Source organism: Lepus europaeus, chromosome 5 (assembly GCF_033115175.1).
Source record: "Lepus europaeus isolate LE1 chromosome 5, mLepTim1.pri, whole genome shotgun sequence".
NCBI lineage: Eukaryota > Metazoa > Chordata > Mammalia > Lagomorpha > Leporidae > Lepus > Lepus europaeus.
Window position 1 is genome coordinate 122239534 of NC_084831.1, and position 14351 is coordinate 122253884.

Consider the following 14351-nt stretch of genomic DNA (forward strand, 5'->3'; position numbering starts at 1 on the left):
CGGCCCCAGCATGTCGAGCGAGCCGAGCGCGTCGGGGACCTCCCCCAGGGCCCAGCGACCCGGGGCCCAGAAGACGTCCGGTGCTGTGACCAAGAAAGGGGAACGCGCGGTTAAGGAGAAGCCGGCGGCCGCCCTGACGCCAGTGGGCGAGGAGGAGCCCAAAAATCCCGGTACGCAGGCGGCTGGCTTGGGGGCGTCGGGCCTCCAGGCTGCGGCTTTGCCTTCCCACCGCCGCCCGTGGCTCGGTAGCCGACTTGAGTTCCTGAATCTCCGCTGGGTAGATGTTGGACTTGAACTTGATCTCTGGCTTGGGATGCTGACAGATAACAGCAAGGTCTGATCATATTAAGAGCACGAGGCGGGAGGACGGAGGGAGGCAGCCAGGAGGTCGTAGATATTCGTTCTTTATCCAACAATTACTCTGAACGCGAACTGCTCCAGCAGGAGTGGTTCAGAGGGAGTGAGACGGAGGCAGTCCTGCCCTCGTGGGATTTACATTCTCCGGGAAAGGAAACCACTAGAATTCCCTCAGCAGGGATAGGGCTGTGTTTCTTGCAGGCGCTAGAACCCCAGCCCAAACTGAGCACAAAGAGGCATTTTATGGGATGGCTGATTGATGTAAACCTGCCAGTCAGAGAGGGACAGGAACTTCCCATCCCTGGACTCAAAGAAAAGCGACTTGGAAAATGACTTTGGTGGTCCAGCCCTGGCTGCTGTCATCCGCCCATCGGTGCTGGTGCAGGGTGAAAGGTCACGGTGGCTAGAGAAAGAGTGTCTTCCAGAAGGCAAGGCAAGACAAGATAGAATCCCCTCTGGGTACGAACCCAGTGGCATTACACGCACACACACACATACACACACATGCACATGTACACACACACACAGCACCATGGCTGCCGTATGGAAACTGGAGTGGAAGAGGGGAGAGTGGAGGCAGACACTTGAGTTCTGCAAGTGTTTCCACAACCCAGGGGCAGCGGTGGGTGGGATAGGGCAGGGAGGGTGGCAATGGGTGGATGGGCTGGGTTCCTTGGAGAAGTACTTGGAGGTAGGACAGAGGCTGGCCAAGGGCTGGATGGGTGGGAAGGGAGGGGGCATAGCAAGAAAGACCCCCCAGGATCGAGACTGCTGGGGGGGGCGTTCGTGGAGATGGGAGAACTTGAGGGAGGAGCAGCTAAGGGGGCACCTCCCAGGGCTGACAGGCATCTGCAGTGGCAAAGTGGGGGTGTTCTGGTGTATCCCAGCCCTGAGAATGAGAGCCACGCGCTGGGGAGTGGGGGAGGGAGCGTGACTGGACAAGAGAAGAGGCCTCAGGACCTGGGCCTGGAGGGAAGGGGCTGGCGGGGGCACCTGAGCCCGGGGTGGAGGGGTACATGGAGGTCCAGGGACTCTAGAGGCTGCTGTGTGCGGTGGCAGGGGCACAGGTGGCGCTCACGTGGGGTAGGGCGTGATGGCCGCTATGGGAAAATGTATAGGCTTAGAGGACATCCCAACCGATGGCGGCTACTTCTCCTGAAACTGCGCGGTCAGGTCGTGAGCCGGTTAGAAATGCAAATTCTCCCGTGGATTCAGGGCTCAGGAGAGGGGCCCGGGAAACTGAAGAGGCCGGCCAGGCCATTCTTAGGGCTGCGCAAGGCTGAGTCTGTCCTGAGACGGGAGGTGTGAGTGCACGGGCTCTCCCCGTGGAGGGAGCCGCCTGGGCAGGCAGAGGGGAGCCAGCCTCCCTCCCTAGGATCTGCTTGGGCTACCACCCTGTGTACCCAGGCTGGATGGAGGAGGAAGAGGCCTCTCACCCACCCTTCTCCCCACAAACCCCCGTCTTCTCTGTGCCCTGCACCCCGACACGGCCTGGGCACGGGTTTTTCCAATCCCATCACACCCTGGGGCAGCCTCCCTCTGCTCAGCCCCAGGCGCTCCTGCCTCGGGGTGGGGGTGGAGGGCCTGGGTGGTGTGGCGGAGGAGCTCCAGGCTGTTTGGCCCTTGGCGAGGACTGGCTCCCCTTCCCATCGCCAGAACCTCTTCTCCTTGGGATGCGCGTGGGGAGCCAAAAAGACCAGGGCGTGAGGCGGCAGGCTTGCACTGGTAGCAGAGAGGGGTTCGCTTCGGGCCCAGGCAGTCCCAACAGGGGAAGGGGGCGCGGGAGAAGGTGGGCTGGGGGCACCTGTGGCGGTAGGAGGCTCAGGCCCCTAGGGAATGGACAGCAGGGGTGGAAATGGCTCGGTGCAGGGGAGCCAGCTCGGTGCACACGCGACGCCCTTCACGGCCCTTTCCCCGAGCGTCCGCTTTCCCCCTCTGCTTCCTCTCGAGTGTTTCACGCCGCATGGCACCCTTTCAAATGGCCGTGAGGACGCGGGTCTCTGCTGGGGCGCATGGGAAGGCGAGCTGGCGCGGGCGTCGGCGGCGTCGCAGGGGTCTCTGCTGCCCCCTGGCGGCCGCCGCGGCCCCTTTTCACGCGGCCGCCCGCCCCGCAGAGGAGTACCAGTGCACCGGTGTGCTGGAGACCGACTTCGCCGAGCTCTGCACCCGCTCGGGCTACACGGACTTCCCCAAAGTCGTCACCCGGCCTCGCCCCCACCCGAACTTCGTCCCCTCCTCCTCCATGTCGGAAAAGCCCACGCTAGGTGAGTGGCCTGGCCATCCCGGCGCCGCCTCGTTCTTCTGCCGCGCCACCCCTCAGGGGGGCTGCAGGGCGGGGACGCGGTGCAGGGGTGTGCGTGGCTTGCGGTCCCGCCTGGTCCGCTGCAGCCCCCCCGGCGCCCGGGCACCTGTGGGCAGGGGGCTCTGTCTCCTAGACGACCAGCGGCTGATGTCGGGGTCCTGCAGCCTCACCAGCCTGGAGAGCAAGTACGTGTTCTTCCGGCCCACCATCCAGGTGGAGCTGGAGCAGGAGGACAGCAAGGCAGTGAAGGAAATCTACATCCGCGGTGAGCGGGGAGCGCGGCCCGGCCTGCCCGCCCCCTGCCCGCCCCCTGCCCCCTCGCCCCGGCCTCGAGCGCCTTCCTCCTCTCCCGCTCCCCCGCGCAGGTTGGAAGGTGGAGGATCGGATTCTGGGCATATTCTCCAAATGTCTGCCCTCCCTCAGCCAGCTGCAAGCCATCAAGTGAGGGCCGGGGGTGGGGGGAGCACGGGCGGGAGGCTCCCTGCGGCATGGGGGCCAGACCAGAAGGGTCCTTGAAGGCCCTGGGCACGGTGGGGATGCGGGTTTTGCGGTAGCAGGTGACCAGCTCCGTCTCTGTTCCCCACATGGCCCCAGTTTGTGGAAGGTGGGGATGACGGACAAGACCCTGACCACCTTCATAGCCCTGCTGCCTCTCTGCTCGCCCACGCTCAGGTCAGCACGGGGCGGGGTGGGGGTGGGGTCGGCGGCGCAGCGGGAGTAGGGGGCTGGCGGAGGGATCGTGTGCAGGAGAGCAGGTTGGGACACAGGTGGCCAGTGGCAGCTCCTGTGGGCCTGGGCTGGCGGAAGCAGGGCACACTCAGTATCTGTTGGGTCAGGAGCTCCTGTCTGCACACAAGGCACACAGAGCCCCACCTTTGGGGCCTCATGCCCCCTCCTCTCCATCAGACCCTCCCCGCTGGAGCCCCTCTCCCTGTCTCCTGGCTGCCTGGGGGCCCTGGTCCCGCACTAGGGGCTGGTAAGACAGTTCTTATCCTCAGTCCAGCGAGGGAGGAAGAAGGACTTAGAGCAGTGTGGGCCTGAGGAGGAATGGGCCTTGCAGGGAGGGCAGGAAGCTGGGAGGGCTGCCTGGAGGAGGAGGTGGAGCGCTGAGCCTTGAAGGAGGAGTAGGAACAGGCGAGGCGGGGAAGGAACAGCACGGTGTGAGGTTGCGGATGTAGTTGACTGTGTAAAGGGCGAGGCTGGTCCAGCTCCAGGCCCTCCCGTGGGCCCCCGTGGTGCCCGCGCCACTCGGTGCCACGCCTGCCCCCTGTTCCTGCTCCCAAAGGGGTCCCCGGGAAGCACACATTTCACTGCAGCCGGGGAATGCCCGGAAGCGACTCTGAATTCATTACGGAAACGCAAGTCCTGGCAGCGGGAAGTGGGCTGAGGGGACGTCACCGGGGGAGTGTGGACGGCGAGGCTGCCTGAAGGCTGAGCAGAACCACAGTCCTGGGAGAAGTGTGCAGGACACGTCTGACCGTCGGGCCCGCCTTTGCTGTGACTTGGAACGCGCCCTCGGTCGCCTCAGTACCGCTAGAGAGGCCGCTGCCTTTTGGGAGGTTATCTCTTGCTGGCTGACGGTGACAAGTCACCTGCACGTGTAGCAGTCCGGACAGCAAGCGCTGTCTTACGGTGTCTGCGTGAGCCAGGTGTAGGCTGGCTGGGCCTCCAGGCAGTGAGTCACTAGGCTCGGTTCACACTCGGGGGGCCGGGGAGTGGAGGGGAGGACACGGCACCGATGCCTGCAGGTGGAGGTGACTGAGGGCTGCCCCAGAGGCCACCTCGGGTCACCACCTTTGGGCGCTGGCCCTCTGGCATGGCCGCCCGTCTGGACTCCCTATACTGGAGGGGCATCCTTTGGTTCCTAGCTGCCCCCCCCCCCGCTTCTTTTGGACCCGGGGAGGGTGCTCACTGGCCTCCATGGTCCCCTGCCTTAGGAAGGTGTCCCTGGAGGGGAACCCGCTGCCGGAGCAGTCCTACCACAAGCTCATGGGGCTGGACAGCACGTGAGACCCCTCATCTTCACCCCACTTCTCTGCACCTGTCTCCTTCTAAGGCCTCTGTAGCCCCAGCCCTTCCCTCTGCGCTCCAGCGTCTCCCCAGGCACCCACAGGTGCTACTCCTGCCCCGGCCTCGTCCATGCCCCCACGCGTTCCAGGTCCTGCGAGGGCGCAGGAGTAGCCGGTGCTTCCAGTGAGCCCTGGGCTCCCTCTCGCTGGCCCAGGATCGCGCACTTGTCTCTGCGGAACAACAAGATCGACGACCACGGAGCACACCTGCTGGCCCGGGCGCTGTCCACGCTGCACAGCTGCAACCGGACTCTCGTCTCGCTCAACCTGGGCTTCAACCACATCGGCGATGAGGGCGCGGGCTACATCGCCAACGTGCGCGCGCAAGACTGGGAGGGACCCCCGCAGGCAGGGGCGGCCCCGCGCGGCCTGCTCACACGCCCACTCCGCAGGGTCTCCGGCTGAACCGCTCCCTGCTCTGGCTGTCGCTGGCGCACAACCGCATCCAGGACAAGGGCGCCCTGAAGCTGGCAGAGGTGCGTGTGCCGACGGGCCGGGGTCGGGGCGGGGTGTACCCCGACTCCCCGGGCGTCGGATGGCGAGGTGCTGGCCTCGGTCCAGGTCCTGCGCCCCTTCGAGCTGACGCACACGGAGGTGGTGGAGCGCCGGCGCCTGCTCCTGGAGAAAGGGTCGCAGGAACGCTCGCGATCGGTGAGGAGCCATCCCCCGCCTCCACCGCGCTGGGTCGCCGGGTTGGCCTCTCCTCTCGCACAGACATAGCTTGCCAGGCCCCGCCTCGGTGGGCCCTAATCGCGGAACCCCTGCATGGGCGGTGGAACATCTTGGTGAAGAGAAAAGACTCAAGATTTACACTTCCTGACCTTGAACTCTGGCTCACCCCCATACCAGCTGTGACCTTCAGCGTGTGACTTAACATCCCCGTGCCTCAGTTTCGCCATCTGTAAAATGGCTGTAATCGTGCTGGTAGGGTTGTTGAGAGGATTAGATCAGTTAATTTATGGCACTTCGCTCAAAGGTAGCCACTGTTTTCTCCCTCAGTATGAATCTGAGCTTCCCCCACCCCCCACCCCCAACCCCGGGCCCTGCTCAGTCCCTCCTCCCAGAGGAGTCACATACCAATCACGTTAGCATTTATCAGGGAAGGGGGAGCGGGGTAGGGCAGCCTGGCTGCCACCCGGGTAGGGGGCTGTCCCTGGTCCCCCGCCATGAGGCTCTGGCTCCTTCCTCCACCCCCTCCCCCCTCCCGTTTGAGCACAGCCCTCCTCCTCCCGTCACGGGGACTCCAAAACCGACAGAGAGAAATCTCAGATGACAGGGATCAGCAGCATCACGCTAGTGGACAGGCCGGAAAAGTCGCAGACAGGGAAAATTCCCAAGGGCCTGGGCAAGAAAAAGGAGAAGCCGGGGGTAGGTGCGCTGGGCGGCTGGGAGCCGGGAGCCTGCCTCAGTGGGGCAAGCCTGGGTGGAGGGAGGAAGGTGGCGGGGGCGGTCCTACCCCTGGCTCCTTCCCACACCTGCCTCCCATCACTCCCTGGGAGGGAGCACTTTCCTCTCTCTCCTCACCTCCCCCACAGGAAGTGGTCAAGAAAGAGGAGAAGTCAGGGTCTGGGCAGTCGCCCACCCAGGGAACCCCCAAGAAGGAAGACGCTATGAAGTCAGGCAAGGGGAGTAAGTGCCTGCAGCCCTCTGCCCACACCTTCCCCGTGGACCGGAAGCGGAGCGCTGGGCAGTGAGCCCGAGGCTGGCCGTGGCCACACCTGCAGTTCGTTTCTTGTCACACCTGGCCCAGACATCCTGGCTGTCCTCGGGCAGGGAACCCACATGTCTGGCCGGGGCCCCTCCAGCTGTTTCTGTTCCACCCAAGCCCAGGGCTGTCAGCCTCCGGGCGGCAGGGCAGCCTCTCGCCTTGCCTAGCACATGCTCCCTGGAGAGCCCGGGGCGGTGTCTGAGGCCTGCTCAGAGCACGTGGCTTCTCTGCCCACCCCAGAGGTAACCATCCCCGATCAGAAGTCAAGCAAGGGAAAAGGCACGAAGACCGGGAGCAAGGAGAAACGCAGCATCCTCCTGGAGTCCGAGGTGCGTGCCCAGGGGAGAGCTGCTGACCCCTATCCGCTGCCACGCAGTTCCCAAGCCCTGCTCTGTGCCCGCAGTCACTCACCTCCATGCCTGTGTCAGATTCCCCTGAGACCCCGCCTCCAGCCTGGTCTAGGCCCACTCTGAAGTGCCTGGAGCTCCGTGTGCTCCTCTCCATGGTGACCCGGGCAGGTGCCAGCATCCTTTCCTTGTCCAGTGCTAGCCCACGTGTCGGGCGTCTCCATGGAGGCTGCTGCCCCAGCGGCCCTTGGTTCTGCATCACCACTGGCATTGCCTTCTTGGATACAGGGAACAAAGCGCTGTGCTCTCCGCAGCCCCCCCCCCCCCCCCCCCCCGAGCAGGGCTGCCCGGAGCAGCTCCTTCACCGACTCTCTCCTCTGCCCCTGGAGCCTCCCTTCCCCCTCTCAACTGGGACCAACTTGCTCCTTGCTCCGGGAATCTTCCGGGGCCGCCAGCTCCATAGTTCCCTGCCCTCCTCCTTCCCCCAGATCTGCCAGCCGCCCGGGAGTCTTTCTTTCCGCCCTTCCTCCACATACCCTGGCGGCACGGAAGAGCCCTCTCCAAGACAAGATGGTGTGAAAAGCTTGGATGGAAGAAGGGGGTGTGGCTGCCTTTCAGCTTCTACTTGTTTGTGCCCTGTCTTGATGGGGCGGACGTGCTCCTGGGCTATCGTGATTCTTTTCACCCTGCCTGCAGTGTCATCTGGGCCCATTCACTCTCCTCATTACGCAAGGCAGGAAGAAATACCTAGGGAAACCCAAGTGCACCTGTTGCACATCTGCAGGGCCTTTGCACCTGCAACTCACTTTGTGGACAACCCCACGCCCCTCATCTTCATCTGATGATGGCCAGGAACCTTCCCATTTCTTAGAAAATGATTTATGTATAAGAGAGAGAGAGAGAGAGAGAGAGAGAGAGAGAGAGAGAATCTTCCATCTGCTGGTTCATTTCCCATATGGCCACAATGGCTGGGGCTGGGCCAGGCCAAAACCAAGAGTCAGGAGCCAGGAGATTTATCCGGGTCTCCCATGTGGGTGACAGAGCCCCAAGCACTTGAGCCACCCTCTGCTGCTGTTCCCAGGCCACTAGCAGGGAGCTGGACTAGAAGTGGAGCTGCCAAGACTTGAGCCAGTGCCCATATGGGATGCTGGCATTGCAGGTGGTGGCTTTACCTGCTATGCCACAACACTGGCCCCCAAACCTCCCAATTTTAAAAAGATTTATTTGAAAGGGAGAGTGAAAAGAGAGTGAGAGACTATCTTTTATCTGCTGGTTTACTCCCTAAATGGCCAGAGTAGCTGGGGTTGGACCAGGCTGAAGCCAGAAGCCAGGAACTCCATCCAGGTCTCCCAAGTGGGTGCAGAGACCCATGTGCTTGGGCCATCCTCTGCTACTTTCTCAGGCTCATGAGCAGGGAGCTGGGCCAGAAGCAGAGCAGCCAGGACTTGAACCAGCACTCTGACAGGGGATGCCAGTGTCACAAGTGGTGGCTTAACCCGCTGCTTCAGTACGCCAGCCCCAAACGACTCACAGGAAGCCGCCTCCGGTAGACTGCTCCTGGCTCCCAGACCGGGCTGTTCTGTTCCTCTGTGCTCGCAGGGTGCTGTGCTGGCCTGCATGGCTTTTTCACCCTGATCTCCCCCCCCCCGCCCCAATCTCCCTGCCAACAGGCACTTCTTGAGGGTACGGGCTTATGTTCCTGTGTCTCCCGCAGCTACACAAAGGCGGCACACAAATCACTTATAATGAAGGGAAAAAGGAATGGCCTGGCCACCAGTTCATCCCTCGCTGTAATTATGCTTCTGCTTTAGCAGCTGGTTGCCGAAGCTACTGAGATGGTCAACCCTCTCCTGGAGCCCGTGGAGCACCGAGATGGGAAAGTTTTCATGCCTGGGAACAGGGTCCTCCTGCACCTCAACCTCCTCCGTATGTTTGCCAACCCCTGGACACTCCTGCCACCTGGGCTCCACCTAGCCATACGGGTGCCACCCCCAACTCTATGCATGGAGTGTGCCTGAGTCTCCCCTGGCTGGGCATCCTAGTGCCAGAGGCTTGCCCACATGGGGCCTGCAGGGAGGGCAGGTGCTGGGTGGGGGAGGAGCCAACGGCAGGTTGAGTGCTGAGGGCAGAGACAGGTGGGAGAAGGCAAGTTACACAAGGAGGCGGCAGAGAGCTGGAGGAGCCGGCTGCTGAGGGTGGCGGGGAGGGTGTTGGGCGCGAGGGGGCCTGCTGGCGCAAGAGGCCGCCCCGTCTCTGCCTCCCACCAGGAAACCGCATCACCGAAGTGGGGCTGGAGGGCTTCCTGGCCGCAGTGCAGTACCAGGTGCAGATCTCCAAGCCTAAGAGCTCCTCCAAGGGCCCGATGGGGCTGCTGTGGCTGTCCCTAGCGGTGAGTCTGGGGCACGCGCCTGTCGCTGAGGGCGGCTTGTCCTTGCCAGAGTTGTGGAGTTCCCATTGCTTAACCAGTCTGCCCTTTGGCCATGCCTGCAGGGCCTCTGACAGCCTGCCCCGGGGTGGCTTCTCACAGGCCCAGTCTCCCTCCTTCTTGCCAACTGGCAGGCTTCCTTTACCTTTCAGAAAAACTGCTTCGCCCCGCAGTGCCCCACGTATACCATGATCCAGGAGCTGATGCTGCCGAGGGACCCCATCAAGGCCAAGCTCAGGGAGGAGGAGGCCGCAGCTTTCCCCTCCTAGCCCCGCCCCTTCTCGCCTGAGACTGAGCCCCAAGCACTTCTCCTTGTGTGGGCTGAGAACTCACGTAGCCTATTGCTGTACTTCTCCTTTGCGGTTGTCTGAAAAACTTTGCTCCGGAACTACTTGGAACACTGGCCTCAGTCTGTTCACCTTACATGGCCAGCAGCGGCAGGAGAGCGACGATGTGATGCACTTTATGGTGTCTGCGAGGCAACAGCTGGCCAGGGGCACTGCTTTTTCATTCATTTAAAAAATCTATTTAGTTGTTTGAAAGGTGGAGTGACAGAAGGAGATCTTCCACCCACTGGTTCCTGGCCAAAGCCAGGAGCCTAGAACTCCATCTGGGTCTACCACACGGGTGACAGGGGCCCAAGTACAACCTGCAGCTTTCCCAGGCGCATTAGCAGGGCGCTGGCTTGGAAGCAGAGTAATCGGGACTTGATCTAGCACCCTGGGATGCAGGCATCCTGGGTGGCGGCTTAGTCAGGCGCACCACCACGCCTACCCAGGGCATTGCTCCTTACCCACTGCACGGTGTTTCCTAGAGGATGCGTGCTTTGCCAGTGTTTGCATTTAAGCCTTTGGTCTCAGAGGCTGAAGGGGAAGGTTTGGGACTGGGATTACAACCTGACAGGCACAAGCCATGGGACAGAGTAGACAGAGGAGGTGGAGGAATGGAGCATGGGCCCCACCTGCTTTGCCTTGTCTTGCTCAGCCCAGGGGTCTCACTGGTTTTGAGGGAGGGGTGGGCTCAGCTGAAGAAAATGCACAGACCCTTGGCAGACCACCCTGAAGAGGGTGCTGCACCTGTCAACATCCAGGCAGAGCTAGCAAAGCATTAAACACAAACGTCAGGACACAGCCTGCACGTGTCGGCAGTGTGAAACCAGAGGCACCCAGATGGCGCGAGGGCCTGAGGAGCTGGGAGGGCAGGTGACCCTGCATCTTTGCCGTTCAGTGCTGTCTCCACTGACGAAACCCCACGGTGCCCAGCGTGCCCAGGCCTGGGGGCCACGTGCAGCCCACAGGCAGCGTCTCGTGAAAGTGCAGGCAGGAACGAGTGCACAATCCACTCAGCCTCCACGCCACTCGTTCAATGCCTGTGCCCACCCAGGGTGCACCTGCCTTGCCCAGCGTGCTCTCTGCAGCTCAGGGGCTCTCACAGGCCCTCAGTGGCTTCTGGCCGCTGGCAGCCCTCCAGGTCTCACTGCTGAGCTGCTCCAGGAAAAAGCCCTCATTTCTCTGAACTGCCAACCCTGGCACATAAAGAAGCTTGACGATGATGGCTCATCTTGGCTTCTCCAGCTGTCCCTGCCCAAGGCCTCTAAGGCTTTGGTGACGGGACAGCCCTGTCCTTAGTCCCACACGTTGTCACTAAGGACGCTGCTGTCAGTTCTGATGCCCAGTGAGACTGTTCGCTCATTGCGAGCTGCAGGAGTCAAGAGTATCCAGTTCTTGGTGCTGAAGGAATCCAGCCCTTAGCCTGCATGGCTCTGGTCGTGGTGACGCAGCTGCACCTGCAGGAGCGCAGAGGCGTGATGGCAGCGAGGATCTGGCCAGGCCGCAGACAACCCCCTCCTCAGTTCGCCTTTACAGCCCCGAAGCCCACAGAGAGCAGCTCACGAGGTCCCGGCCCCTGGGTCTGCTGCTCCCATGTGTGAGCTGGGATTGAGCTCTGTAGCACATGCCTGAAACGTTGGCGCCCGCGTGGCGAGCCCTCGGGTTTGATACCAGGGGCGAGGGGGCTTCCTCTGCCTGGCTCTACGCAGTCCCAGCCGGTTTAGAGCTTCACAGCTGCCACAACACCCTGCCCTGGCAGTCCCAGGAATCACACACACGTCACCACAATGGAAGAATATTTAACTTTTCTTTAAAAAAAAAAAAATCTTAACCATGAAAGGAAGAAAATAAAAGAGTATACATTATCTTAACAGCAAAACAGTCATTTCCATATCTATACTTTATATATTATATATATTTATATATATATATGTATATATACACCTAGCACAGTGTGTATATTCATGAGGAGTGGAGCAGGCATGGCGATGGGGCCAGGGTGGCCGTGGCCCCTGGGGATGGTCCTGGGTAAACTCAGCGGCTCCAGGATTCAAATCCCCTACTCGCACCTCCTGGGGCCCAGTTTTCAGCTCCGTACCTGCTACTCTGGTTCTCTGTAAGGACCAGGTGGGGAAGGGTGGACCCAGGTGGGGTGAGAAGGCCCCATGGCCCCGTCTGGTGAGGATGAGAAGTCCTAGAGGGAGGGGGCTCAGCACCAGTCTGTGGAGTTTGCGCTCTGGATGCCGGGAGACCTCCCCAGCCACGGGGCCAGGGACAGTGACCCGCTCCACCGGCAGGTCCCGACCCCAGAGCTGGGCTGCTGACCAGGAGCCACGCGTGAATCCCCTCTCCCCTTGGCTGTCCCTTTTGTAACTGCCTCAGCACTCCAGGAACAGAAACAAAAAAGGTCAAAGTTATGTACAATAGCAAAGATGCACATACAATACATACATATTTATAGGAAACCAAAGTGACAAAGGGGAGGGCGGCACCCACCTCCACCGGGGGCCTGTGGAGAGAGGGGGAGGAAGAAAGTGCATTTACACAGCAGCCGCCTCCTCTCCCGCACAGGTGCACACCTGGGTGTGTGTGTGGCGGGAGGGGCAGAGTGCTAGGCGGCCTTTCTGATGCAGTCTGCATGCTTAGGAGGGCCAAGACCTTGGAGGGCTGGCTGAAGGGAGGGCAAAGACACTGAAACTTGACTCCGATCTGAGCGCCCAAGCGACATGCAGGTCTCCCCCGGCCTCGGCTGGATCCCAGTCTCCCCAGCTGCCGCCTCTACCCTCTGCCCTCGCGTCAGGCCAGTCCCTGAAGGAATGGGTTCGCGGAGGGTTTGGCGGTCTGGGTCACAGTCCTGGCGACGTGGCGGCATCTGCTGCACCATATTCCAGGGCTGTGTCAGGGCCTGCGGGAGGATGACACGGTGAGGAACCCCGCCGGGGCCCGAGGGGACCCTCCCCTGTGTGTTCTGTCCACAAGGTCCTTTCAAGCCCGTGAGAGCAGCTCCTTCGGTGCCGCCTGGCTGTCTCCCAGAAAGCCTGCTCTCGTGGGGCCTGTGTTTGGTCCGTGCCCAGAGCCCCCAGGTCAGGCGGGGCTGTGCTCTGCCCTCCCGCGCCAGGTCCCAGAGCTGCCCTGGCCTGCACACGCTGCCTCGGAACCACTTCACGAGAACAGGTCTCAGAAGTGCCTGCAGGTGCCCCAGGGCTCGTGAGCTCTGTAGCACAAGGACAAGACGGCGTCAAGTCTAAGCTCCCACTTCTCAGGGCACTGCCGAGGTGCGGCTCTATAAAGAGCCGTTAGCCCCACTCGAGGGGAGTGAGAGCCACCACATGGTGACATGTCCTGAATGGGCAGCCCTTTCCCCTGGGAGGGACAAGGGGTACCTGCTGCGCTCACCATCCTCAGGGCAGGGCCCTAGCTCACGGCTGTTCCCGGAGTCTGGGTCCAGGGGCTCCTTGGCTGGAGGTGAGAGGGAGCTGTCTGTCCATCTGGCCGGCTCTGTGTGGAAACTGCCCACCGGCGTGGTGCCCCCTGATGACTCTCCCCCAAGCGACTTGAGCAGCTCCCTGTGGGCCAGCTCCATGTCCTGCAAGAGTCACAGGGAGGTGTGTTCCTGGTGTTCTTGTCACAAGGCCCTTAGGGGAAGGGGTCACAGCCTCTGACCGACGCATGCTGAGGCGGGGCTGTGGTTTCAGGGTGGCCGAGCAGGCTGGGGGATGCAGCGCGCCCACAGAGACACAGCCCTCCCTCCCGGGGAAGGGTCCTAGCCTGAAGGCCTCCAGGGAGCTGAGCCCTGTGTCTGTCACCTTGAGCCTGTTGAGCTTGAGGGTGAGCTGCTCGATGGTCTGGAAGATCATGCCCACGTCCCTGAGGGCCAGGCTGGGGGCAGAGCGGCTGGGGCGTCTCGGGTCCTCGCTGCCTCCCTGCAGCTGGGGCCGAGGCTCTGTCTGCCAGGCAGGGAGGCCATCAGGCTGGCAGGGGCTTGCAGGTGCCCCTGAGAGCTCGGTGCTAGAGTCCAGGGGTCCTGCTGGCATGCTGACGTAAAAACAGTTCCCTGTGCCCACGGCAAGAGGAAGTGATTAGCAGGCGTGGACACAGCTGTCCAAGTCCATCTTCCCACCCCCTCAGCTGATGGGCAGAACAGGGCCAGGGAAGCCTTCCCCAGATGAACGTGGAGATGCTGGCTTTGTGCTGCCCATATCACCTAAAAGCCCTCCTCCTCCAGAGAGCCTCCTTGGATGGCCACTTTGCGAATGCAGGGCTGGATACTGACTGGTGGAAGTGAAGGGAGAAGTGGCAGGCGTGGTGCTTCACGCAGGGACACGGGGCTGGAGGGAAGGGTGGGGACGCTGGGCTGCCTTCAGCCTCCTGGAGAGAAGCAGGCAGCAGCCTCTCACCTGTCTCACCTCAAGCTCTGCTGATGAACTTCAGCGCTACCCCCTGCCCCAACTGCCACCTGTGTCCCCATCCTACGGACAGATCATGACCCGTCAGAGGGGGGTCAGACACCGCTGGGGAAGGACGTGGAGGGTCCTGACAGGGCAGTAAGCACCAAGGAACCTGGGAGGCCACTGAAGCCTACTCCACAGTGACATGGGTGGTGGTTGAGTTGGGGGTGGCAGCTCAGAGCGTCAGGCAAAGGACTTGGGCCCTGGGCATAGGCCACGCTTTTTGCCCCACCTCACAATTCAACACAGGTGGCTTAACTTATTGCTTGGAAAAGGGACCTGTACAGCTCCTGACGAGTGAAGACCTGATGTCACAGGGTCTAGTTCCCTGTCCTCAGGCCCATATGCTACTCCTCACCCATCCCC

The 14351-nt window shown here is 61.9% G+C and overlaps 2 protein-coding genes across 15 annotated transcripts in view; one reads left to right on the forward strand and one right to left on the reverse strand.

Annotated features, from left to right (window-relative positions):
* The first annotated feature begins 8 nt into the window (after positions 1–8).
* Positions 9–9477, forward strand: LRRC71 (leucine rich repeat containing 71). Its single transcript, XM_062190155.1, has 15 exons — positions 9–170; positions 2472–2621; positions 2793–2924; positions 3025–3100; positions 3254–3331; positions 4597–4665; positions 4884–5043; positions 5121–5204; positions 5290–5379; positions 5947–6096; positions 6264–6357; positions 6677–6765; positions 8595–8709; positions 9051–9172; positions 9361–9477. Exons 1-15 carry the CDS (start codon positions 11–13, stop codon positions 9475–9477), a joined length of 1686 nt encoding a protein of 561 aa, XP_062046139.1. The 5' UTR covers positions 9–10.
* Positions 9478–11393: 1916 nt separating this feature from the next.
* The window catches only part of ARHGEF11 (Rho guanine nucleotide exchange factor 11), a 124294-nt gene continuing 121336 nt past the window's right edge, over positions 11394–14351 (reverse strand). For 9 of the 14 annotated variants that reach the window (XM_062192539.1, XM_062192538.1, XM_062192532.1 and 6 more), the window contains 3 exons: positions 13344–13591; positions 12934–13123; positions 11394–12442 (listed from right to left, as the gene is read on the reverse strand). In XM_062192539.1, coding sequence (XP_062048523.1) covers positions 12384–12442; positions 12934–13123; positions 13344–13591 — 497 coding nt within the window. In that variant the 3' untranslated portion in view covers positions 11394–12383. Of the gene's footprint in view, positions 12443–12920; positions 13124–13343; positions 13592–14351 lie in introns of all 14 variants that reach the window. The other 5 variants (XM_062192536.1, XM_062192537.1, XM_062192535.1 and 2 more) reach the window with 2 other exon arrangements.

What these genes read in the sequence shown, in the direction of transcription:
- LRRC71 (XM_062190155.1), top strand. Translation starts at nt 11, where the DNA reads ATGTCGAGCGAGCCGAGCGCGTCGGGGACCTCCCCCAGGGCCCAGCGA. An exon ending in CGCAGGAACGCTCGCGATCG is followed by an intron (nt 5,380 to 5,946) that starts GTGAGGAGCCAT and finishes GTTTGAGCACAG; the next exon opens with CCCTCCTCCTCCCGTCACGG. An exon ending in GCATCCTCCTGGAGTCCGAG is followed by an intron (nt 6,766 to 8,594) that starts GTGCGTGCCCAG and finishes CTTCTGCTTTAG; the next exon opens with CAGCTGGTTGCCGAAGCTAC.